At 38.8% G+C, this 26,964-nt stretch overlaps 1 protein-coding gene across 1 annotated transcript; it reads left to right on the top strand.

Moving 5' to 3' along the window:
* Positions 1–9,283: 9,283 nt before the first annotated feature.
* On the top strand, positions 9,284–25,516 carry DAZL (deleted in azoospermia like; the record flags this gene model as incomplete). Its single annotated transcript, XM_080364194.1, has 11 exons — positions 9,284–9,406; positions 12,959–13,093; positions 13,420–13,511; positions 14,867–14,918; positions 18,733–18,799; positions 19,137–19,270; positions 20,688–20,765; positions 21,583–21,633; positions 23,761–23,865; positions 24,584–24,682; positions 25,463–25,516. The coding sequence occupies 11 exons, from the start codon at positions 9,284–9,286 to the stop codon at positions 25,514–25,516; spliced, it is 990 nt and encodes a 329-aa protein (XP_080220320.1).
* Positions 25,517–26,964: the final 1,448 nt, after the last annotated feature.

Raw genomic sequence — 26,964 nt, forward strand, 5'->3', positions numbered from 1 at the left:
TTAAGACTACTGGCAAAAACTCCAAACCAAAGATTCAGTGCCCAGTTTGCAAGTAGTTTAGTATCCTATATATCCTATATATATATATATATATACACACACACACATATATCTAGATCCAAATATACATTCCAGCAAAGACACTGCAAATGAAACTCATTCAAAAGTTAATTAAGGCTTTTCTACACATGGAACTGTTCCTGATTAATTCCATATGGGGCCATTCTTACTACAGAAGTGCCTCATTCCATTTTAGTTAAAATAAACTGGTTTGTTCAGGAATGAGAGTTGCCCATACATGGAATTAATCAGACTAGTTTGTAGACTATTTTAATTTCTTGTGACCAAATGGGATTAAAAAAAAAAAAAAAATCATTAGGCTTTAATTCACAAGAAGGTTTGTGCTGGCCTAGTAGTCTGTCTTAGGGGATCTCCTTGTAAGAGCATTTAAAATTAAATATCTGATAAAAAAATATTAATTAGTATGGCGTAATATTTTGACCTTTTTCAATAGGTATAGGAAAAAAATAAAGCAAATACACTGTAGTGGATATACACACAAGTCTAAAGTTTCTGAAGGGCTTTTAGGCTTCGGGCCTTGTAGCTGTTTCACTTCATAAACAACCTGATGTTATTTGAGGCTCAGGACTGTTTTATAGTCCACAATAACTGCATAACAAAGATTACATCAGAAGAAGGCACATGGGATTGGAACCTCTCTCTCTTCCTCTGTCTTGTGCAATAAAGGAATTCGTCTGCCAGAGCAGCAGCCTCACCTGTTTGCCACACACACGTATCACCTTGGCTTTGTCCTGACACAAAGGGTGGAATGAGGTGCCTCAACACTTTGACATTGAAGTGGAATGGGAAAGCAAGAAGATGAAAATGCCCATAGAGAACTTTTCCAGGAAGGATTTCAGAGAGCCAGGCCACAGGACTAGTATTGCAGATAACACGATAGTATCATCACCTAGCATTTTTGGCATATGTTTAGACTGATAATACACTTGTAAGACTCGTACATAGCCCATTCTCAACACCTGCCATTCCTCTTGTTTCCTTTGATTCAAATGTTTTTGAATGCTGGAAAAGTAACAATTTTGGCTGCCTGTTCAGATGATCAATCATGAAATGATATTGTAATCCTGTGAAAGAAATAAAAAAAAAAGAAGTGCACTTTGTTTTTTATAACCCTATGTGCATCAGCTTTGTGGGAGACACACTACAATGATAACCCTTAAGTAGTCAGTACCTTATATATTTCTTATTCATGATTTGAATATATTATTTTCACCTGACAGATAAAAGATTACAAAAGATTTGGAAAACCACACCTCTCTAACATGAAGTGCAATTGGAAGGCAGTTAATGACTTCTGGCTTAGTGAGTACCGACCTCTGCAAGTCACAAAAAATGGTGTAACACCAGAAACTATCTGAACATATTTGTTGGCTCCCCTTGGCAAAAGCATGTTTAGGAAGCTACTGTCCATCCTAAAGAATTGTAGAAAACAGGCTTTAGAAAACAGGCTGAGGTACGAAGTTTGCAAAAGATTTTGTAGGATTTACTTACACAACAAGAATTTTTGGCGTAACGTGCTTGCTATAGAGACTGAATAAACTTTTTTTCAGTATATACATGCAACCACGAGTTCTACTGCAAATGCAGTTACACAAAACAAGTAACTTGGATAATATACCCTATTTCTCCTCTAGTGGAACACAGCCGCTTTCAGAAAACGGGCCTTTCTGCCCATTTGTCATGTAGATATGAATTGTGTTTACATCATTAGACTTCGTTCATATGACCAGTACAAGGGCAGCTTTACCAGTAAACCTGTCAATTGTAGACAGTCATATGTAAATAATCCTCAGCTATTCAGCACTGGGTCTGTAAAAGGTCTGTAGTTACTGGTCTAATAGCCGTTAAAGAGCTCACTCAACCTGCTATTAACTCTCAAATAACCAACGACAACTCAAATATTCTACTGTTGACTGTTTAACTCTTTGTGTAAGAAAGGAGAACACAAGCTAGAAATGTAGTGTTTCCTGTAAATATTTAATTCTGATACTGAAACCAGCAGGTGATCAATAGCAGTCATTGTCCTCTTCCTTCTCACTTCAGTCAGGAAGATGTCAGTCTAATGGCATCCATAAATAAATCCAAGCAGCCAAATGTTGCTGTTTGGGGACCTGAGAAAGGTTTTGGGTGACTCATTATGTGCCAGGTGGGAGATCATCCTAAGCAAGAGAGAAGCTTTAACCGCTGTTCCAGCTCCTGTAACGAGCTGATGGGGCAATGTTACAAACTCTTTTAGCTTAAGTATGGATCAGCTATTTTGCTTCCAAAAACCATAGTGTGGGTTCTAACCGGCTGTCTGCAAATGCAGCAGTCAGCACAGCTGTGAGGAACTCAGCGTCAGGTATTTGCATCAAGATGCAGTTTTCCTTACATGAGCAAAACCGGCGAAGATCTGCTGGTGCTTTCCCATCTTCTTCATGGTGTCAGCACATAGGATGAAAACTTTCAGGGAAGGTAGAATGCAGTTTGCTTGAATTTAAGAGAATAATAAACCCAGCAAATAGAGTTCAGTGCAAGAGGAAGTTAAAACTAGAAATCAGGATCAAGAAATCTGAGACATCCCAAGATACAGAAGCCTGTGGACTTTAAGCCATAGATGAAACCAGCCCAAAATCAGAAAGATTTGTCCAAGATTCAAAATACAAGCAGACATCTGCGGATTCAGTGCACCAAGTTTTCTTTTTAGGGTTTCCCAATTCTATACACTAGTGTACGAGAGTCTGGATACGCACATAAGACTGCAACCAACTATTTCAATCATGACAAATGCCTACGTGATTTTTAATCTGTCGTCAGAAACAATCTTAAGAAGCTCAGAGTGTTTATAACATCTACTGTAAATAGCAGTTTTAATTAGAATTTTGTACAACAGAAGGCTTAAAAGTACTGTTATCCCTCTCTCGGCTCTATACTTTCTAGTAGACAATTGTTATAAAAATAAAAAATGATAAAAACCAAACTGTCGGGTTTATTTCATCAAATGCAAAATGCACACTTTGTAGAAGTAATTTCTTTGCTGAGGTCTCTCTTGGTTGAAATTTAGGCCATAAAGAATGGGCCCAAGTGGTATATGCAAAAAGGTATCTTTAGATTCAGAGGCATAAGAGGAAAAACATTTCAGTTCTCAGAATCACTGAATTGCAGGGGGATTTTTAGTGTTTCTCCAGAAAGAACTATTCACAGTATGCAGTGCATCACGTGAGCACCCATTAGGCTCAGAAGCACACTGAAATCTTTCAGAAGCCAACAGCTGGGCAAAAGATGTGGTACATCAGGGCCAAGGCAGACAGTTGAGAGGGTTCTCTGAGCCCTGGGTGTATGTTTCCGTAAAGGCTGGCATCCCGCTATAAAGTATATAGAAAAGCATTAAAGGATGCTGCCTTCCTCCTCTTCTTTCTTCTACAGCAGATGGAAGAGTGATTCTCTGCAAGGAAGCTACAAGATTACATTAGTAATGCCATCATGCAGTGAAACCTGTGTGACAGACAGTATTTGTTCTATTTGTCTGTTCTAGCTTCTACATCCTGTTCTTTCAACACAAGAGGTGCTACGGTGAAACTCCCTGAAAGATGGGACACAGCTCCTGTCATTGCAAGCAACTTGTGCTCCTTACGGTGCTCAGGGAAGAAAAGTTTTGAGAGTCTCTAGGGTCAGAGTAAAGGTAGAAGAACGTGCAGCACACCCAAGAAACATTATAATGAGATAAGCAGACATTTCCAAACTTCTCTTGCAAAGAAAAAACTTCCTAAAAATTAGAGGCATACAATATGTAACGATTCAGAGCAGCCCTTGCCTATCCACTCTGTTTCAGTGGCTGATCTGTCCTGAGCGTGGCTACTGCTGCAGCTGAGGCCTTGAGTCAGGGACACAGGCAGGCAAAGCAGATTAAACAAACGCAGGAGCTGCTGCCCTGGGAGGGGCTGAGCAAGCCAAGGCAGCTGCCCACTCACCCATTCTGAAAGCTGTTAACCTGAGAAGAGGGAATATTGTTAAGCCTCTTCAGTCTGAAAGCTAACACAACTGAAGGGTAGCTACTACAGAGGCCTATAAAGTCATGAATGGCATCAAAATGTGACAAAAGGACAAACGTTGGCTTTTAAGACATAACATAAATGGCTTTAATGAAATTATCAGGAGAAAAGCCAACAAGTACTTTTTCCAAACAACGCCTATTTGCCTTGCAGCACTCAGTGCCAAACTCTGGTGTGCAGGCCTAAGTCTAAGTCGAGTTCGAAAAGTTACCAGATAAATATCCAGGAAAAATCACCAAGTATTATTGAATACATTACCAAAGGGGCCTCAAGGGATGCTTTTGAGGTTGCCAAACACAAGGAGGAAACACAAGCAAGAAAAATCACTCTACATCTGTCCTGTCTTCACATCCCTTCCCTCAGCACTCCTGCTGGCAACTGTGAACAGATCCTGACCCAGAGGGACTTCTGATCTGAACCACATAGAGCCGTTTTCACATGTTCCTACGTACTTGTACAACTCATTCTTGTAAAATGTTTGGATGAAGAATATTACATATCTGGACAATATATTATTTTTTTTTCTTTCAGTCATGCCACAGTACAAACTAAAGCTTTCCCACAGTTATTCAGGTAAAGTTATTCAGGTTAAAATTTAATGAATTAGTCAGAATTTCAATGCCTAAGGGCTAATCACAATTAATTGGTAGTGTTAAATATAACTTTGACCACAGAACAATCTCATACAATGATTTCAACATTGTCCTGGCTTAGATTATAGGTAACTCAAGTATGTTCAGTTTAGGTGTTAAGTTTTCACTGAATTATTGCCTGTATATTGCATTGAGTTAAATTTATTATCAGAGTAATTAAAGTGTTCTAAAGTAATGCAGTTCCTAGAATAATAAGCTCCCAAAGGAATTCCACTCCTGAAACTTAAGACAGTGGATTAATGTTCAAAATAATACTTATGCAAGTCAAGGAAAAAACCAAGTAATTTTATTGGAATTTTATACATGCAGAAATTCACCCTGTCTTTTAAAAATAATTTGTGTTCCATTACTTCTTACAGAGATAGGGAGAAAAATATTTTTTAAAAATCAGTCAGCAAATGATCTACTACATTTCCAAGGATTTCACCATGCCATTAAGAACATTGATTCTGTTTTGCTTACTGAAGTAAATGGAAACTCTGCTAGTGATTTCAGTGTGAATTATAACAGCATGTACTTTTTTTTTAAAGTACAGATGTTCATAACAAAATCATGGTATATCCCCTTAAATAGCTCTCCCAATGCAAACAGCAGTAAAGGAAATGTCCAAAATTTAAGTAGATCCAGCATGATCCCTTAAAGCTGACTGCTGTGAAATGCATGTGGCATTTGCTCTTCAGGACGAAATAGGAAACTCAGAAAACACATTCAAATTCTGTCTGGTAACTCAGCATCTTTTTCTTAAGCAAGTTTGCCCAGATGTCTAAAAACTTCAAACCTCCTTCTGTTGTTCTTAACCTAATAGCTTTTATGTCCCTCTTCATGTCCCCATTATTTCCTAAGAGCAATTAGCTCCTTTAGCTTCACAGATTCAACCTGATTCTCAAGAAAAGGTCTCAAAACAGTGGAAGAGTTCTAAGAAATGCTACTAAAATTCAGATACTGTATTTTTGCTATCCAGTTTTACTTCTACATCTAGGAAGACTAAGTCTAACTTGATCTTTAAAGTATGTACTTCTGACTATTAAATTATAAGATGTAGCCACCATTGTTTGTATCAGATTCATGACTTTTCACCAGACTTTTTGTAGAATCCTCACCCTCTGCAGCCTCTGACATCCCAAACCAGAGACACCCCCTGAATTATTTTGATTCACCAGTAACCCTAATGAAAAAAAAAAAAAAAAAGGCAAACAACCTAAAGGCAGAAAGCCAAGCCCTGATTCATCTTTATGGTAACATTGAGACAATCACACTAACTGATCATAGCTCCTGGATTACTTAAAATCATAAGATTCCAGGACAACACAAGTCAGCTAAGATACTCAGTTTTTATTTTCAATGTGTGTTAAAGGGAACTAAATGATATATAAGATTATAAAATCTGTTTCTTCTTCTGCTACTTAGTGCATTGAACAAATAAAGTTATTTAGCAATAACCCTTCCAGTAGCAATATTAATAAAAGAAACCAAGATGATAATTTCCTGATCTACTCCTCCTACCTCCTTTGAGATTCGTATAGTCGCAGCGGAAAATAAATTACTCTCTCCTTTGCTGTAAGCAACAGATGTTCTCCAATTTTAGAAGCTAATACTGAATTTAGAAAAAAGCAGGACAGAATCCCAACTCAAACCCAGTCCACAGAAGCTCAGGATACCATCACAAAACTAGAATCTATAATGCTTTGGTAAGGGTGACTTTTTATAGCAAACTACACAGCTCTGCTATTACAATGTAATCATACTAGTTTTGGTAGAAAAGGACAATACTCACCATTTCTATGATAAAAGGTAAAGAATGCTTTTTCTTGGAACAGTATTTGTTTTATCACTTCCAGGACAGTTATTCTCTACTTCACAGCACACAGGGGCTCCTTCTAGTTAGGGCCATAGAAAAGTAAGGAAGGTAAAAAACCACCCACATCTCACCCTCAGTCTGGCTTCTGCTCTATTTTGGAGTATTAAGACTAGCTTTAGTTTCAAGAGACATTAAAAGGAGAATTACTCTTTTTGCACTTAAAAAACAGTGGTACTAACCTACTGCCACTCTTAAGGCCAAATATGAACTCATTTTATTGAAAAAGATATTATGTAATATTTTCCCTATATTGTTGGACAATATTTTCAAGGCCTCAGCTATTAAAAATTAAAAACATCTGATATGGTATTGTAGAACATCTATTTTATTTAAGTAAATGGGCATTAGTTGCATGAAAGCCCACACATACACTTACCTTTAGATAATACAGCAACCCCACTAGCTTTAACAAAACCCCTCGTGCAATTAACATAAATACATCTTCCGTGATGAAAGCTTTGTTATTGCTAATACCTAAACCTGCCCTGGGTCCAGGTATATTTAGAGCAGCAGTCTACTTTCGACTATTAATATCAGCATCTGAAAAAAGATGAATACTCGGTACATTGTTAAAAAAAACCCAAACCTATGTGTTAAAAGAAATAAAATCTCACAGGAAAAAATAGCTTACTTGTTATATGCACTTCAGTTTATCAATGTAGCTTTGTACTTCCATTTTTCGTCCTAAACAAGCATCATTCGTAGGCCTTTGCCATTCAAAACGAACAAAGAAAAACCAAAAAATAAACTCATTCCCCCCAAAACAAAACAAAACACAAACCATAAACCAAAAATCTAGTCCAGTCGAAGGCTCGGTTTATTTTGGTGAGGCATTATAAAATCATTTAAGTTGGAAAAGACCTTTAAGATCAAATCCAACTGTACATTTCCCCTCTCCTTGAAACTTGTGAAAATCTGTATCTGCTCTGAACATTTGATACCAGTGGCAAGCAACTACTTAAAACTAATTTGCAAATTAGAAGCATGTTATTACTGTAGAACCAGAAGGTCGTCTTCCAGAGAGGTTTCCTTCTAGAAAATTCTTGGGAACTTGGTGAGGGGAGAGCAGGTTGGTTTCCAGTGCAGGCAGCAGATATGGTGGCAGCAGCTTGCTCCAGAACGGCTGTATAACATATTGGTTCATGAAAACACTGATGAAAAAGCTTCAGCTTTTGTCTCAAGGTGAAAGCCTCTTTAACAACACACCACTCTCAAACCTCACCAAAGTGGTAGCTCTCGTCAAAATGACAAGCATGTGCTGCTACCACACAGCGCTCAACAGCAAGGCCACAAATAATAACAGTCCCACCTAATCTCTTAACAAAGAGAAAGGGCACGGAGCCGTCCAGCCTTTGTCTGCAGACAGTGCCAAAACACAGACAGGAGCAGCGCTGAGCGGGGCAGGCCGGGACGTGAGGAGCCCTCGGAGAGCCCCTCAGGCCGCGCCGCTGCCGGCTGTGAGGGGGCGGGTGTGGCCTCTCCCCGCCCCTTCCACTTGGGGCTACTTAAGGAGACGAGCGGTACCCCACAGTAGCCGCCTTTCTCTAACTTGAAAAAAAGAAAAAAAAAAGAAAAAAAAACCATAGAGGCCTGTACGGTGTTTATCTTCTCTGAAAAGTTCGTATTGTTTTTGTTTTAAAGGCCTCGTTTATTTTTAAGTGTGTGGGCGCTGCCTCAGCTTCGGTGAATGATGGTGAGTGGAGAAGAGGGGAGGGAAGGGGCGCCGCGGCCGGCCCTGGCAGGGGCAGGGGCTGCGCTTGGACCATGAGCTGTGGGGCGGCTTTTTACTGGGGGCTGCAGTGGTTTGGTCGGGTCCTCCCGCGGGGAGCGGAGGCGAGGGCTGAGCATTAACTGAACCCCTGAAGGTTTCTGTCATTTTTAATATCTTGAAGGTTTTAAAGTCTTAAGAGGAGGTGAGGGATTAAGGTCACAGAGTGGATACGGCAAGTAAAAAGCCTAAGGTTTGTGTGAGGGCATGTGTCACGGCTCGCAGCCATCGGCTCCATGGCCTGGTGCGGACTTGGCGGCAGGAGGCGCTTCACACCACGAGCGGCCATTTTGTGGCGGCCCTGCCACATGGCGCCGCTCCGATGGCCGCTCTCTGCCGGCAGGCCGAGGCTGCGCTGGCGGCGGGCGGCTCCGTCTGCCCCCAGCTTGCACTCCCATCCCCACTTGTCGTTAGGCTCTGGCTCTGGAACCCTTGCCCCCGGCGTCGGCGGCTTTCAAACAGCTTCCATTGTCCTCAGAGGGACGCCTTCCCTCGCCCCCGCGTCCTCTCTGGTAACGACGCTGTTATGTTAATGGCGACGTGCGAAGCCCGTGTGGACGGGAGGCCGTTAAATGGCTGCGGGGCGGCGGCTCCGTAACGCGCTGGCCTCAAGTTCTCTGTTTTATTTGCACCTGCCAGAAAAAAAAGGCGGCTTCGTATAGTGCGTTGTGGAGTCCATGCGGTCAGTGGGAATTACTGCCTGAACCCGCACGTTGCTCCTTCACCATGCGACTTGCTGTTTCTTCAGGATTTTATTATTTTTTTTTACCTGAAAAATTTGCGACTGTAACCTAGACGCTTCAACACAAGAGTAGGGTGTTCTGTAAGCCAACAGAACAACAAAAGTTAAGCTTTGGCAGTCGCAGGCGTTCCCGTGTTACAGCACTTGCCGATGGCTCCACCTGCTGCCGAGCGGGCCGGCGGCGCCGCGCTCCCCAGGCGGGAGTCATGTTCTGTGAGGAGGGCGCTGCCATGGAAACCGGCTCCTGCGCACGGAAACTGCGCAGCAGGACACGTATCGGGGGGGTTAGATGTTTACATTTAAAGAAAGTTTAATACCTGTTTGAAACAAAAGATGTGTGAGGTCGGGGAAAGAGAGGCAGATGCCTGAGAAGGCAGGGACTTGTGTGGCTAAGGGAAAAGCAAAGGTTTTCATCTAGTGGTGCGTCAGACTGTGATGTTTGTAACCCACTTGAGTAGTTGGGTGTTTCCACCGTGTGGCCCTAACGGTGTCCTTTTCAACTTTTTTTTTTTTTTGTCAAAACTAACTAGCTTTATTATTGCTGTAATTAAAAGGTTACTCCAGTTTCCTGGCATCAGCTCAGGCTTGATACTGGAATAATGCAAAGAGCAAACTGATGAAATTTACCTCCTGGTAAGAGGAAGGAATAAGGAACTTTTTAATTTCAGTAAACTGAAAAAAAAAAATTAATAAGCCCTAAGTTCCCTGACATCTAGAAACTTGATTTTGGAGATACCGCATGAGATGGATAGACAAATGAAGCTCACTTCAGGTGTTTTTGAAGGGCTGGGTCACTTAGGCTGATGGTAAAATTTCAGTGTAGCAAATTGATAAACTTCAGGACTTTCTGTGTTTTGAAAACTTGTGAGGGGCTTAGGCTTTGTACACTGATTCAGCAGCAGTGTGAGTTCTTTGCCTGTATGGTGTAGAATTACAGTTGTTTACATAATACTACATTAGGTATTAAAATAAGAATTACAGTTTGCACTGGTAAAATAACTTGATTTTAGATAGGGAAGTACTTTGTTTGAATTGGCAGAAGTTTTGCATTGTAGTACTGAAGACTTGAAAAGTAACTTTTGAAGGAGGAGATTTTGTTTCCTCTCTTTGTACCACAAGACTTTTCCACTGTGCTTTTTTCAACAACCGTTCCCTTTGAAGTTATAAATACATGTATTAAAAAGTCTTAAAGCTTATTTTTGATGTTGACCGGTTCTTAGAATGCCTAAGCAGCCTGTTTACACTGTGTTTTAGGTATTTGATGTGTTAAAGCATTTAATAAAGTTATTTTCATGAAAAATTGTTTTGCATCATCCGTGTAAGAATCAAGTGCTACACTTCTGTGGTAGCCAGGGCCACCTGTGACTTGTGTGCCAGCAGTATCTGTCTGCCCACTGTCTTGTGCTGGTTCTGGCACTTGCTGGGTGACTCTGCTGTGAGCTGTTTCACTTTCCAGGTTGCCAGAGAAATTGTCCAGCAAAGTGAATACTTAGGTTTTAGCCTGGTTCACTGAAACAGATCCAGAAGGAGCAGAAGACAACAGTTAGGTCAGCCTGAGGTTGCTCTGGAGCTGCAGTCTCAAACTTCAGGTGGCCTTCAGCTGGGGGTACAGCCACAGGAGTGGTCTCCTGCTCAGCTCTTGCTTCACTTTTGCCCTTGTTGTGTTCTTACTTTAGCACAAGTGTTTACGTAACTGCAGAATGAGGTGGGATCTGAAGTGGATGTGTCTGAAAAGGACTACAAAATTTTTCTTTTGTGAAACGTAGGACTGATTACCTTGTGTGGTGATGTCCTCGTACAATAGGAAAGAAGGGTGATAACTGCCCTTGTGTTTACAACAGAAATGTTCTATTACACAGTTTTTACCACCATGGAACAATGGAAGTTGTGGTGTCCAGCTTCACTGGGGGGTAGACAGAGTTCTTAAAAGATAAAGGGAAAGCAATTACATGTAACTTCTATTGAGAATTTGCAATAGGAAGCATAGTAATTGAGTAAATTGAGCATAGGAAACAGTATCTGGTGTGATGGAACCTGATTCTAACATGAAGTGGTTTTGAACTGAATTGATGGCTTAGTGCTTCTCAGAAGAGGCTCAGCCTCCTCCATTTTGTCTCCTGCATCCACTGATCCTGAGGTTTATCTGCTGCTTGGCTGTTAGCATAGTAAGCTGATACAGTCCTCTACAACAGAAGAATACTAATTGGGTGGAAAAGTCCTCTACAACAGAAGAATACTACTAATTGGGTGGAAAAACTGCTTGCTTTGTGTTAATCTGCCTGCCAAATTGAGTTCAGGCAGTTTAATTTGAACTGATAGGTGTTAAAACTTGTGCAGAGGAGGTGCAGGAGAAGGAAGAGATGGGGCAAGCCCTCTCTGACTTCTAGTAATGGTGTGTTGTAAATTAGGTTCAGTCACACTGATACCGTATTTGGAGGTCTGAATTCTAGTTTTGGCTTTGTTTAATTGCTGGGCAAATTGTGCTGCGTGTGTAGTTTGATTCCTGTAGTTTTCACATTCCATTACTTGGTGTCCAGTTTGAATGAGTGCTCATTGCTCAGAGCTGTGGTTTAAATGTGTATTAAAGATGAAAACTTGGAAAATTAGATGCCACCTATTGCAAATTATTAGATTTCAAAATACCAACTAAATGACTAAATCAAAGTTTGGGGTGTCTGAAGTAGAGATAAAGCCGCATCAGGTGAATCATAAGGAAAAACTTGTTAGTGTTTTGAAGTGCATTAATGTAGAGGCATGAGTAACACTGAACTGGTCAGAGTAGTTCTTACAGCCAGGCAAAGCATGGCACATAGCTAGAACTGTTCATTCAGGAGAGAGAAAGAAGGGATTGAATTTGTGATGCCTGTGTTGCTTATGTTGTGTTTTAGTTCTTGTAAATAACTTTGTTAAACACACTGTGAGCCTTATGGAGAGTATAGAACACATTTTTTTCTACCATCAGTTGCAAGAAATGGAATTGCGTGTGGTCTGTTCATCTGAACAAAATATTGAATTATTGCTTGTTTATGGAGCATTGTATCTTCTCTGCACTGAATGAATCTATAATCCCTAGATTGTGACAAAAATTTAGAACCAAAAGAGTGCATCTGCAGCCTGGATGTGCAAAGCACATTGTGACTATAGTTGCTCTATAATCTTAACATTCTTTGCAGTTCTGTATGTGCAGTGCATGTTTGAGAACCTACTATGGTGCAGACAACTCAAGTCTTCAGTCATTCGTATTCCTGTTGTAGTTAATGTTTTTTTTTTCCTGAGAAAATGAACGGCATTAATATTCCATCAAGGTCTGATTTTCCCTTCTTACAACTAACTTGTAGTGTAACCCTGTTACCTGGGCTCTGAGGCTGTTTGTAAGCTTACACACATCTCACGTATTTAAAGCTTTTGACCAGGAGGATGATGGAATTTATTCTGTTGGATAATCAATTTACAGTATCTTTAATGTTATTTATTGATTAAATCTGAAAGAAGTTTGGTGAAGTTCTGAAATTACTTATTTTGGTGTTCTCACTGTGTGTTTAGTAGTAGCAACAATGATCATGGAGCTTTATGTGGTCAGACAGGGCTACTTAAAGTAGCCTAGGTAGGTTTAATTTTTTTTTTTTAAAGCTTCTTAGAATAATCACTTCAACTTTTTTTCCAATGAATGGTCTATTTGCAGCAAGTACTTCCGTTAAGTAGTTGGGAAGGTGCTAATGAAATTCGTTGTCCTATACTATTTCGATATGAAGGTGTAGGCACTCTGGTATCTTAAAGTGTACTATAATAATTTTACTGAAATGTCTATCTGTTTAAATTTTTCAGTCTGCAAATGCAGAGGCCCAGTGTGCAGGTGTCTCCGAGGACAATACCCGTTTGTCAACAACCAGTCAAGGATATGTTTTACCAGAAGGAAAAATCATGCCAAACACAGTCTTTGTTGGTGGAATTGATATAAGGGTATTTATATCTTTTTAATTTTTTACGTAGGTATATGGCCCTTCAGTGGGAAGGAGATGGGAATTCAACTACTGAGGGTGTGTGGTGTGTCTCGTTTCTTTTTTAGTAAATTTACTGATCTTAAGATATTGCAGTGTCACAGTATCTTTGTCATTGGTATCTTCACCAATCTTAAGGTATTGTAGTGTCATGAAGGAGTTATGAAACAGTTGAGTAATTTTAGTTCTTACAGTAGAAGATGGGTTTAAAAAACTATATTGGCTGCTTTAAATTAGTTCTGAACAGTTGGAGGTGTTTGAAGACATTGAAGCCTTTGTTTCTTTCAGATGAATGAAGCAGAAATTCGCAGTTTCTTTGAACGATATGGTACTGTGAAAGAGGTGAAAATAATCACTGACAGAACTGGTGTTTCCAAAGGGTGAGTAGAATATAAATAATTGTTTTAAGTTGCTGCTTACATGGATATAATTCTGTCATTATGAGTAGCTGCTTAGCAACATCCTTGACATGCGTAGGTCTTAACACTAGGTTCAGTTTTCTGTTGTGGTAAATTAACATTGTGAAACCTGTAAATGTAAATTTCTCCTAAATCTGTATAATCTTATTTAAAAAAAGCTGGTTTTTTGTTTTTTTGTTTTTCTGACTTCAGTCTACCTGTTCAGGGAAAAGAGAGTTATTCTTGCTTAGCTGGTGGAAATGTGTTTGAAACGTGTGTGATACTTATGCACACAGTTTTTCCATAGAACGTTTCTGATGGCCAGAGTAGTTGACAGCAATCTGGAGAGAGTTCAGGATGGTTAAGGGAAGGGCTAGATGGTTTATTCAGGGCAATGGGACTGCATTCTTCTGGCACTGAGATAAGTTACAGAGAAAACAACTAAACTTGTTTGGCTGAAGAGTGAAACTAGGTGAACAAATTCCAAACAAAGGAAATATATAAAAATTCTGAATTGTCTGTGGTGAAGCATGTAAATTAGAGTGTGTAGGACCTTAGCTTGTTGAGTTCTGAGGAAGCTTTCCCAGTTTAAGTTATCCCTGCTTTGAGAAGGAGTCTTCACCCTCTGGAGGTTCCTTCTACCCTATTTTTTTCTAAGATTCCATGAATGGATCCTAAAAAGGCATGTTTTTTACTTTGGGCATATGCAGTAGCACGTGAGCTGGGAATCTGTTTCCTCATATACCTTGCTGGTCTTCATGGTGAATTTTGATGTGCAATTAGCCAGCGTATATTCTGAGTACCGATAACAAACTGGGATAGTCTATTGATTGATACAACTGCTCTGGAAGTATCTTCATTTTATAGACTAGATAAACTAGGGGGGGCAGTGAAATAAATTGAAAAATTTCAAGGATCCCTTCCCCAACTAGTGTCAGTGTTCCTGTAATGCATGCTTTGATCAACCTTTGTGGTAAATACAAAATCAGATGATAATTCAGATCTTAATACTTAGAGATTGTTGTGCATGTTTTTCTTAGTAGTATCAACAAAAGTGCTCATTTTGAGTAGCTCACATGGAAGAATAGCCCTTACTTCTATTTCAAATTATTCTAAAATCTGGCATTCAGTTCTTTTCATGTGGCCCGGTAGGATATGCTGCTGGTTAGCAGTAAATACATTTTCATGCTGAATTCGAAACTAATGCTCTACTTGATACTTTTGACATGCAATATAATGTACCTGATGTATATGCTATTTATTAACTGGTCTTGTTCAAAATAATTTAGCTAACAAATCAAAATCTGGTTACTGAATAACCTGTTTTTTCTTTTCAGGTATGGATTTGTATCTTTCCTGGACAATGTGGATGTTCAGAAAATAGTAGAAGTAAGCTTTTTGTCTTAAATTATCTGAAGAAGTTGATATGTGAAGGCTGGAAACCATGTTCAGGGGAAAACAAGTCATGTACCCTGTAGAGTATCACAGTATGTTTGGGATTGGAAGGGACCTCAAAAGATCATCTAGTCCAATCCCCCTGCTGGAGCAGGAACGCCTAGGTGAGGTTGCACAGGAACACGTCCAGGCGGGTTTTGAATGTCTTCAGAGTAGGAGACTCCACAACCCCCCTGGGCAGCCTGTTCCAGTGCTCTGTCACCCTTACTGAGAAGAAGTTTTTTCTCAAATTTAAGTGGAACCTCTTGTGTTCCAGCTTGATCCCATTACCCCTTGTCCTATCATTGTTTGCTACCGAGAAGAGCCTGGCTCCATCCTCGTGGCACTCACCCTTTATATATGTATAAACATTAATAAGGTCACCCCTTAGTCTCCTCTTCTCCTAACTAAAGAGACCCAGCTCTCTCAGCCTTTCCTTATAAGGGAGGTGCTCCACTCCCTTAATCATCTTTGTTGCCCTGCGCTGGACAAGGGAATTCTAGGGCTGCCCAGAAAGTAAACTTGCTAAAATCTCTACTGGTGGTAGAATCTCTGTTTCTCTAAGAAACAAAATTAGTATTAGCCTTGGTGTGCTTGAATGTTTCATGTCGTATTTCTGGTTATTCTCGCTCATTTGTGTGCTTGAAAGCCTTGTGGGTTTTTTAGCAGCTTGCTTTCTGTATTGGATGATTGTCGTAGAACCCTTGTGCTTATGGCAGACACACAGGTCTGTCAGTGTTACTGTTGGGAATAACAGTGACATAGGAAACAGCATTTGTTTTTTACTTAAGTCTCAGCAGTTTAAATATATGGGGTTTTTTCTTGCTATATTTATGCATTTGGATGTCACCTGGAGTGCAAGTATTTTTTTAAGCCTCCTTGACTTTAAGATGCAGCTGTTCACATGTCACTTGGTTTTCCTGTAGTTCACACAGGAGATAAAGGGGCAGAACTGTTTACAGCACTTCTGCTTTTAGAGTTCAGTATCGGAGAAATTTTAAATCTTTCGAATCTCAACACTTACAACCAAATCTGTTGTTTGGTTTTGATAGCTGGTCATACAGATGAAACTTTATTGTCCCTTTTTCATCCAAAACTGCGTGCAATGACTGTGAAAATAGCATGTATTGAAATACATTCCTCTGTTAAGTCTTTGTCTCAGAAAATTCCCATGTCTCTGGAGGATGAACACTCTCTCAATTGCTTCTGAAGCTCTCAGATAGGGAAGTAGATCTGAAAGACAATTACAGATAAACATGCCATGCACAAATTTAGTGTTCTGTGATGTGTTCAGATGTGTTCACTGGCTGTCCAGCTCCTTAAGGGGGAAGAGAACATGTTTGAACAAAGTGGAGGGCAGGGAAAATGCAGCAGGAGACTCTTGATTCTCACCAGAAGGCTTCAGAAGCTTGCTGTTGTTCTAAGTCTTGTGGTATGCTGACAAAATTCTGCTGTATTGAGCAACAGACTTTATCTGAGAATACTTCTTTTACCATGGATTGCATTTATTGTACTAGGTCAGTGTGGAATACCCACTCTGAGGCAACAATCTCATGTAGAGAGCTCTTGAGTAGCATTGTCATTTGAGCCATGTATGTTGCTGATTTTCTGTGAGCATTTCTTCAAAACTAAGTCTTCAGTATATGTCTATTAATATAGTATTTACTGATGTGGCTTTATATACCAGAGGTCTTGGAAGACCCGGAAGTACATGGCAGATTTTAGTGCAAGTTTCAGGTGTAGAAGCAGTACAAATTACTATCTTGGGAGGAGGAAGCATCTCCAGATAAAAATCAACTTACAAAGCTGTTGGCTTCTGAAGGGAATGAAAACAGGAGAATAATTAATATCTGCATTTTAGAACTGAAGTCATAAGCAGAGATACCTCAGTAAACCATTTAAGTCATTATCTGTATTGAGTGGTCACGGTGTTCTATGTAAATAAACAAGATAAAGCTTCCCCATGATTAGAATCACTCTTGATGTCTGTGTTTATCTGCCTATCTCTGTGCAACCTGAAAGTATTTTTCTTCTGATCTAGGTCTGATTCTATTTATAACTGCACTCTGGTCCAGGGTAAATCTGTTTGCAGTTCAGAACAGATATCTACTTTCTGCTTTGAGGGGAGGCCTATCTTTCAAGTGCTCTTGTTGCTCAAGTAGGAGGTGTGGTTGTGGTTCTGGGCACAACAGGATTGCAGGATCAATTGAAAAAACACCTGTCAAACTCTCGAGGTGTTCTCTTCCACCTGTGTCATACTTTATTCTATTTTTATCAGTATATGAAGGTGATGAAATAACTTTTTTACTATTATTCTACTTATTTTTAAAGTTAAGTTGCTGGTACATGTTCAAAGCACTTTCCTTAGCAGAAACAGGTGAAAAAGCTTAGTGAGGTGTCTGCTATAGCTGCAAATTGCATATTTTCTTCTGAAGCAGGCAAGTTTTTGGAGTTGCATGAGATAGGAACTCTAGATAGACTATGTATTATATGTTAATTGGGGTAAGACAAATCTTGAACTTGGTATGTATAAAGCATTTGTAAGCCTCAGTGTAGCCCTCTGCACTGTAAAACAGAGTACCTACTTTGAGTAGCGTTGTGTGTGCTGAGCACACCTTCATAGGTAGGGAGACATGTTTCTTGTTAACATCTTGGCAGAGTGCAAGATCAGACCCAAAGGTGAATTCTCTTTATAGAACTTCATGTGGAGAATTTCGTAAGTCCCTGAATAAACATATCTGCTTAAACGTATTAAAGCAACATTCTATGTTCTAGGCTTAAACTGTAATCTTGCAGAGACAAAAATCTTACAGGTAGTCTTCTGTAGTCAGTCCAAATAGATCTTGAGGTGTAAGGACATTGTGGTGCCATTTCAGGCTACATCTGTTGGTGAAACTGAGCAGTTCTAAAGAACACAGAATCCAGCTTCTGCAGGGAGGGAGAATGCTTGAAATTTTTCTTCAGTAATTGATCCTTGGAAGTCTGAAATCCTGCCTTCTGTGTGAACAAACGTTTGGGTGGAACTTGAAGAATGAGAAGTTATATATGTCTTGAGCATTTGCTGACTGCTGAGGGGTGCTTCCAGCCCTGTTGTGCGAGTCTTTCAGATGCTTGCATTCCTGGGTTTGAGTATTGTAGGAACGTGTGAACCATATTTGAGTTTCATTCTTTCTGGATTAATCTGTGTGCTGCATAAACGCTTTGGCCAAAGTAGTCAAATACAAGCACATTTCTTGGATGTTCTGAAGGAATCCACATGAATTTCACTAGAGAGAATACGGTAACATGCAGGTAACGTTAGTGCTTAGACAGCCTTCTGTTTCCTTTAATATCAGGTGGACAGCTTTAACATGTTATATGAAGCCTGTTAGGAAGTTTGTGGGAAGGAAGGTGAGTAGTGTTGTAATGGGTTTGCCAGGGAATCTAGGCTATGGTCACTCTACAGTAACAGCCTTCCTGAGGCAAGAACAGCTAAAATCTGTGTGTATAGAACCAAAAGACTGGCAGTCACTGATAGGGTAGTTGCAAACTACTAGTAGTGCTTGTTGCCATTGAGGCAAGTGATACAGAATAGGTTTGGAGAGTTGGTGAGTAGGCAAATGGATGTAAAGATATAAAGGCATAAGGTGTTGAGGTGGGAGAGAAGAATGGTGGTGGCTGAGCCTGTGTGTGAGTTGGTGATATGTAGTGTAGAAGCAGAGTATGGTTTCTTTAAAATTACGCCACCCACCTCACTGGTTGTCCAGCTTACAGAAAATCTGTCTTTCAGTCACAAATCAACTTCCATGGCAAAAGACTGAAGCTGGGACCAGCAATTAGAAAGCAACAAAACTTGTGTGAGTATATATAAACAAATTTGTTCATATTACAAGTATGTGTTACATTTTTTCTTAATTATAGGCTGATATCCTCGCTAATCCATTTTATCTGATGTAATATGTATATTACATGTCTGTATGTTAAACTTCAGTTCTGAATTTTATGACCTCACTACTTGTCTGATGTTGTACAGTTTTGATAATAAAACTGGTGTCAGTAGCACAATTCAATACAGTCGATGTTGAGTTAAACCGGAATCAAAACACTTCAGTTTTTTTGCAGCTTGAATTCAGATTACTAATGAAATGCATAATGCAAATGCTTTAATACTTTGTTTCTTTGCTTTAAAACAAGGTTCTTACGTGCATCCCAGGCCACTAGTCTTCAATCCTCCTGCACCACAGTTCCATAGTGTATGGGGTAATCAAAATACGGAGACATACATGCAACCTCCAGCTGTAATGAGCCCAGTAACACAGTATGTTCAGGTAAAGCTGTTCCTGCCGCTGATTTGTGAATCCTAATTAAATATTTTTGAAGGTGCGAGTACATACAACATCAGGAATATGTATTGAGATTAGTCTTCTCTTATCTACTTGTTTTCATGTTACCTTTCCCAATAAGAAGTGCCCAACCTCAAACCACTTAAAAAATGCTGGCAACTTTGAAAAATTACTCAGTGATGTGTAATGTCTTTATAAAGCAAAAGACAGGGAGATACTTTTTATTTTGAGAATGAGAAGTGTTAGAAGGTGGAGCTAACATAAGTTTTATAACAGTTCTTAAATGATCTTGTTACTTTTTGCAGATGCACTTCACATAGCAAATGCATCCAAATATTTAAGGTACTGGTGCCCTGTCTCAGAAAAAAACCTCAGAAAAAAATGTGGTGGTTTTGTGTTGTGATGATGATTGTTTTTCTGTGGTTTGTTAGCTTTCTTTTTCTTGTTAAGTCATGGAAACAGAAGTTGACGGTGGGTGGTACTCTTTCTTGTTTCTGAGCTGCTATTATGTCCTTTTAAGAGCACTGTGTTACGACACCTGCTGTTAACATCTGTGACCAGTACAGTATGCCTACAGGATATGACTTTATTGGTACTTCAGATAAGCATTCTTACTGAGGTGTAGGCAGAGTACTTTTGACCTTGTTATGAGTATTACACTGTGAATAGAAGGCTTTCCAGATTACAGCCTCTTCCTGTGTTAACCCTATCTAATACACCAATACAACAGGGCAATATTAATTGCAAACTGATTCTGTTTTGTATATTTTCTTAAGCAAATGAACAAACTGCAGTGACTTGCAGAAACATTTATTTTCTAAGGCAGATAGCTTGATAGTATCACTTCCATTGGAAAGTGAAATGGTGTAGGAGAGAGAAACTAGTTATCTTAAATGCTGGAATGTACCTTTAAATACTCTCTGAAGAAGCTGAGAAGGTTCCAGGCTAACATGGTGTCAAAATACTCGCAGTGAAGAAATGCTAGGAAATTGTCTAAGCTATAATACTTAGCTTGCTGTTAGCTCCAAGAAACTGGTCTTCAGGCTGTAGTCTGTAATTTCATGGTAGTTGGTCTGTTTCAGATCTACTTTAGAAAGCTTGTGGGATGAGTTGTACTTCTGAAATGACTTAAAAGATCAGCTACAAGCAAATGTTGGATTTTTAGATATGTAATACACATTAGAATCCAAATTGCTAGAGTTTTATCGTGCCTGAAGTGCTGAAGCCCCATGGGAAATCTGTAAGGGTTCTTAAATAATGATGCTGCATTGAAACAGAAATTCAAGTAAGAATGTGATTGTATGCTTCTAGAAGTGTGCTCCTGGCTTGATAAATACATCTACAAATATCGTATTTTTATCTTGCTTCAAACTTGAATTTTTAAAAGAGTTTTCTCTTGCAGACATATCCGTACAGTTCACCAGCTTTATTGATACAGCAACAAGTTCCTGTAGGATATCAGCCAGCTTACAACTATCAGGTATGTAATTCTTTAGTAGTAGCAGAAAGGTTGTTTGTTCATTTCATTCCAGTTTTTATCAGGTATCAATGTTACCTGGAGTCTGATCTCTGTGTTTCGTTTTCTGTGATTTCTGTTTCCCTTCGGCTTCTGATTCACAGAAATCGAAAGTAGAAACAAAATTACTGATGCTTTTGTCCTAATGTGATTAAAACTGTTGAATAAGTTAGCATACTTTTTCTTTTTTGTTAAACACAGGATGCTGAACAACTTCCAAGTTAGCAAAAAGTACATGGATCTGTAGTACTTTTTCTCATGGGAAGGAGCTTAAGTTTTGCATTTCTGCACACTATACAGTGCAGGTAGTTGATGCTAGTTACTTAGAATTGCTGAGTCTTGTCAGACTACGTGAGTTCTGTATAGAGCTAAAAATGTCTGGGAAGGTGCTTAGCCGATATAGTGACTTTTGAAGTAAAAAATCTGTGGATAAGTTGTTTTATTGAAACGGAAGTAGAAGTAGTTTAGTACTGGGAGGTTTGAGATGTTTTTAGTGTGGATGCTCTGATTAGAAATCTTTAGAAATATTAATTAAAAAAAAAAACTTTGAATGAGAAGAGGAAGGAGAAGGTAGTTGAATCTGGTGAGGGTGACCTTGTGCTAAACACTACATGAGGTACATGTGAAAAAGCCATCTTGCTGGACAGAAGACTGTAAACTATGGTTTAATGAAAAATCCAGACATGAAATATTATATAAATAATGGCTCTTAAAGAGCAGTTGCTTACTTGTATTGGAAATGAATGAATAAATGCTGATTCTTGTCCAATTATTGTTTAAGGTTCAACCACAATGGCTTGCTGGGGAGCAAAGAAATTATGTTATGCCTCCGGTAAGTCTACAAAGTTTAACTTACGGAACTTTGTCTTCTCTATTAACACACTATTTTGACAGCTTGATATGTAAAAAAAATAAAACTGTTTGTTGTTGACTGGATCTGCCTGTAATCTGCTCTATACAAATGAGTAACTACTGAAAGAGTAGGGAATATTTTTTTAGGGTTTGCTACTGACATAGTCCTTTTTCAGGAGCTACCTGGCAGAACAGAACTACCTGTTTTTTTGATGTTACTCCCTACATTCTGATCACGGAATCCTGGAATTTTTACATGAACAGAATTGGTTTTTCATGAACTGTTGAAGGAAAAACAAGTGGTGACCTGATGTACAGTCCTGACTTAAAGGATCTGTATAATATTACTGCTTATTGTTCCACATTTTTCTGAAGTCTAGAAGACCTCGAAATACCTGCTTTGTTAAATGAATACTGATTTTATTTCTTTATTTATTTATTTTTTGGGTCTCCTTTCAACAGCTTTTTTAAACTTATTTATCAGGCTGTCACAGGCTGTAGATGGTGTTGATGGCTTCTAAAGAAATTGCTTTCTTTCTGTGACTTTACATAAGTGACATCTACAAAAGAGGAAAAAACATTGTGTACTTCATTAACAGTGTTGGAACTTAAACTTGTGTCTTAGATTTTTTTTTTTTTTTGTTCTTTGGGTATGATCTTGTATTTGAGTACAATTTCTATTAAATGTTCAAAAACTGTAATACATAATTTTCTTAAGGATATTTCAGGCTAATTCCCAGCAGATGTCTGTAGAATGTCTGGAAGGTAAACGGGGAAAAATGAAGAAAATTGTGCATATATATTACTGCCTGTGCACATCTGACAATTGTCTCTGGTCATATTAGAAGAATACTTAATGTGTACTAAGCTTTGCTTTCAGCTTCTCATCAGAGAAGCAGCCTTTTTCTTTTCATGGCAAGTCTGTATTTCTGTTAGTGAGAATTACCTTTGCTTTAAAGGGAGCTGAAACACACTGGAGTTCAGAAGTTGCTGGAATACTGATTACCCTGTAGGCTTGAAATAAGTTTTGTTGAATAATGTCCATGAACATGATACAGCTGCAGTATATCTCTTAAATGGTAGCAAACCAGAGTTTTTTGACTAGGAGTACATGGTGTTTTGAATTAGTGTTGTAAGCTTGATTATATGAACAGACAACTTTTTTACAACTATCTCAGTTAAACACCTTAATCTTTACAGACTCAAGAGGACAGGCATGTAAGGAAATAGGAGACTTCATTGTTCAGTCTGCTGCTTTATACCTACCTATTTCTTTGGTGGATAGTCACAATTTCCATTCGTAAATGGAATACCTTGGTTGTGATGAGGTCGGATATGATACACCTTTTGATTGTTAGGGATGGTGTTCAGAAAGGAATAGTCTTGCTCACACTTTAGCCTTCTGTATCTCCTGGTATCATCAGCTTGAAATTAGTTTTGATGTTGAAGGGCTTTTTGGGAGTGTCTTACAGTTGCTGTGTATAATTGCAAATAACATTTTTAAGAATGATGTTGCAGGAAACTGAAAACTACTGTCAATTCTGGGTAAATATATGACTGAATTGGGGGGGGAGGGTGTGAAGTTTGCCCCCTGAAATTGCTTAACCCTGCCACTGAGATCCTGGGAAAAGTGCTTTTCTAGACTTTTTTTTTACATTTTGGGAAAAAAGTATATTGGCACGAAGGAAAGGAACTGCATAGAGAAAAGTGACTCTAGGAAGGTCAGTAGTAGTAAATGTTTCGCTGCTTCTTCCATTTGACTTTAGTGCTTAATCTCTTGAAGTTACTTGCTGGTAGTCTCATTCTTACTGAATGCCTTCATTGCTCAATACACTTGATGGCAAAACCCATACATGGAGGAAGTAGGTTGAGGAGCTAACTCTCAAGGGTGATTAGTGAGGAGAGAAGACATTTATTAGAATGTATCCTTCACAGAAGGAAGTTGAACTCTCTTAATTAAACAGGACACGATATTTACCCCACTCATGAAACTTTGATAAAGTGTGAAGATAAAGCTGGCATAGCTTATGGATCGGTGAGGACCGATGACAGCAAAATTGTGCATGTTTTCAGTGTTACTGAAACTGCAGTATTTTGAACTCTACAGGTTTATACTTCAGTAAGCTATCACTGCACTGAGGATCCAGAATTTATACAGACAGAATGTGCTGTTCCAGAGCCTACACAGTCATCTACTAATAGTCCACAAAAGGTAAGCACTGTCTCAAAATTTTAATGATTACTTTTTTTGTCATACATCCTATTCCCGAAACTTGCACATGAGCGTAATGTGGTTTGGTGAAGAGGGCTTCTGACCAGTATAATAGAAATTGAGGTTATAGTTGCCACTTTAGCCAGTTGCTCAATCCACTGTATCTGATTTCTGTGTACAACTTCAGAAGGCTTGCATGTTTCCTTGAAACTATTAGTGTCTGTCTGGAGTGCTGAGGACTGTTAAAATGTTGTACTTAATGAAGTAGAACACACAAGGTTTTTAAGTGTCAGGGCTTTACTTAATCTGCTGAGAATTACAGGGGAAATTGCAGTCACTAAGAAAGCAGGTTTGGGAGTACTGCCTGCTGTGTTATGAAGATCTATTTTAAGCTTCAAACATCCAAATTGGTAGCGTTTTACTCCCTTCTGCACTTTCTTTTGTGGAAGGTCACCCCCATTTAGAAAACTGAACTCAGAGTTAGATGTTGGCCAAAGGAGACTTCATTTTTGCAGCTCTCAGCCTGTTCCACAACTGAACTGGTATGTCACTGGTCAGAATTCTTATGTTTTTCAAGATTAAGAGACCAAAAGCTCAGGAGACATAATGCAGCTGAGAGGCATCCTGAATGCAAAGTAAATCTGTGACACACCCACATCGCTAGTAGTGGGCTAAGAAAATGAGTATTGTTGTAGATGCACCTGTAACTGTATTTCAGAAGTCTGTGGACAGGAGCATACAAACAGTTGTATCCTGTCTGTTTAACCCTGAGAACCGGCTGAGGAACACCTTTGTATCACAAGAAGACTACTTCAAGGTACGTTGCGAAAGCAAAATCCCTAAAACACACTTGACCTTCACGTTGTTCACTTACAGGCTACCATAAAGATGAAGGGATTTGTATGTGGAATGCCATTTTAATTTTTTTCTTGTGCATGCGCTGAGATAATGTGTATTTAATTCTCAGATGCTTAATGCTGGAAACAAGTGCTGAAATTGGATTCAGTGGATTTAATGCAAGACTGCATAAAAATATTGCTGAACAGTCAATTCGCAGACACTTAGAGCATAAGACTGGCTAATAGTTTCTCAATGGCAAATTGCTGAAAGGGCAGTGGGTTATTCCCTAGTTTGGACAGAGGGTATGTTGAGTTTGAGCCTTGATAATTTTTGTACCGGTTAAGTGCTCAATGTGGGTAGTGGCTCTTTATACTTGTGTAAAATCTCTACTCTTTAAACAGTGAACTGTAGTCCAGGTTGGTAGCTGGTCATCATATTTTTGCTGAATGTCTTCAGTCTTTGTAGAATTGCAGTTAACTTGTTACATTTGAAACGGTGTATAACTTGTGTTGTTTATTGATGCTATATATAAGACTTTGCTTCCTTTATTTTTAAAAGGATAGACAGATGAATTAGGTGCATGTACTTTGAAACAGGAATATAGAAACTGTATTTATCAGTTTTGGAGGGGGGTGGATAGAGCACAGAATGTCTCAAGATACTTTTCACAAAACTTCAGTTGCTTTATTGTGATAATTATATGTACACACACAGATATATATATATAAATCCTGTATTTTCTCCTGTCCCGTTCCAGGAGAGGAAGGCACATCACTTCAGAAAAGGAAGAGCAGTGCTCAAAAGTGTTTGATCAACAAGGACTTACTTTAAAGTATCTAAATTCATTAACTTAATGTTACTACAGTTCAGTTTAGCGATATATGCAGTATAACCTTGTTCAAGAAGTTGCTTCAAGTTGAAGATTGTGTTCCTATTCTACCTGTTCCAATACAGTTGTTTTTTTGCTAGAGTAGTTTGAAGTTTAAAGTTGCAAGAGTTGACAGACCTCCAGGTTTTATTAGTCATTTGCATGCTTTCTGTGATAACTAACTGGAATGTTAAAGAGTTTGCATGGGAGAAACTGTTTGCATGTGGATTTTATTTTGAGCTTTAAGGTACAGTTTGCATGTTACACTTAGTTTTTCTTACACTACAGTTTAAGTAACTAATACTGACCAGTTACCTCTTGCAGTTAAAAAATGGAAGCAGTTATTTACCCAAGAAGTTGTATTTTAAAACTGAGCTCTTAATCAGTGGAACAGAAGATGTCAAGTTGTAACTCAACTGAAGCCCTTTAAGTCCTGGTTTTCTTTAGACTACATAATCAATGTGGTTATGTTCATTAATGACAGTTTATGTACCTGCAGTCTTGAGCATCACTATTAGTTTTGGGAAAGTAATGAAGAGAATCCTAAAATTCCTACATGTAACTTAAGATGCAAGAATGTAATTAGCTGTATTGGCTACTCAGTAGAGTATGCTTTTTTACTTGGAAAAATTTTAGCAATACCTGTATGTTAAAATTGTGAGAAAATACTGCATTTAAAATACAGCTTTGTTATGTGATGCAAACTGTTAATCAAAGAATATCTGTAAGCCTATTTTAATAATTATGTAGATTTTAGTCATATGTTCTGAAATAATTAAAATAAATTTTTATTTTGACTTGGCTTTCCAAACTTCTAACGACATGCTAATATAATACTAGAGCTAATTTTAAGCTACCTTGAGAAAGACTGCATAATAAAGATTTGTTAAAGCTATTGATATTTATTTCCCTGTATGAGAATTCCAGTTACTGTGAATCTGTTGTGACTAACTTAATTTTGTAGTAGGTACTGGCTGCAGTTTTGAAGGAATAGAACTGAGAACTGCATTCAGTCTTGTGTGTATGTCGGACCCTAGTCTACTTTTCTCCTACTCAAACACCTCAGTCTCTCCAGACTAAAAAGGAAATTATGCCTCTTTGAGAATGTATACATACATTCAAACAGCATTGCATGTCGTGCTTTGAATTTCCAAAAGGTTTAGGGCAGAGACTTACCCAGAAAATAGGTATTAGTGAAACATGTAATGGCAAGGAAACTGAGTTGCTACAGACCTGGACATGTAAGGGAATATGGTTGCAGCATGAAAAACATCCAAGGGCTGCTTCTCAGGAGTGACCAAGGGGGGTGGTGAGGGAATAGATTTTGGAGCCACTTTATGCAGAGTTGTTCCAGTGTTCTGACAGCATAAACTGATCTGAAAAGGCAAAGC

This window comes from Nesoenas mayeri (assembly GCF_963082525.1).
Source record: "Nesoenas mayeri genome assembly, chromosome: 2".
In the NCBI taxonomy this organism is placed as follows: Eukaryota; Metazoa; Chordata; class Aves; order Columbiformes; family Columbidae; genus Nesoenas; species Nesoenas mayeri.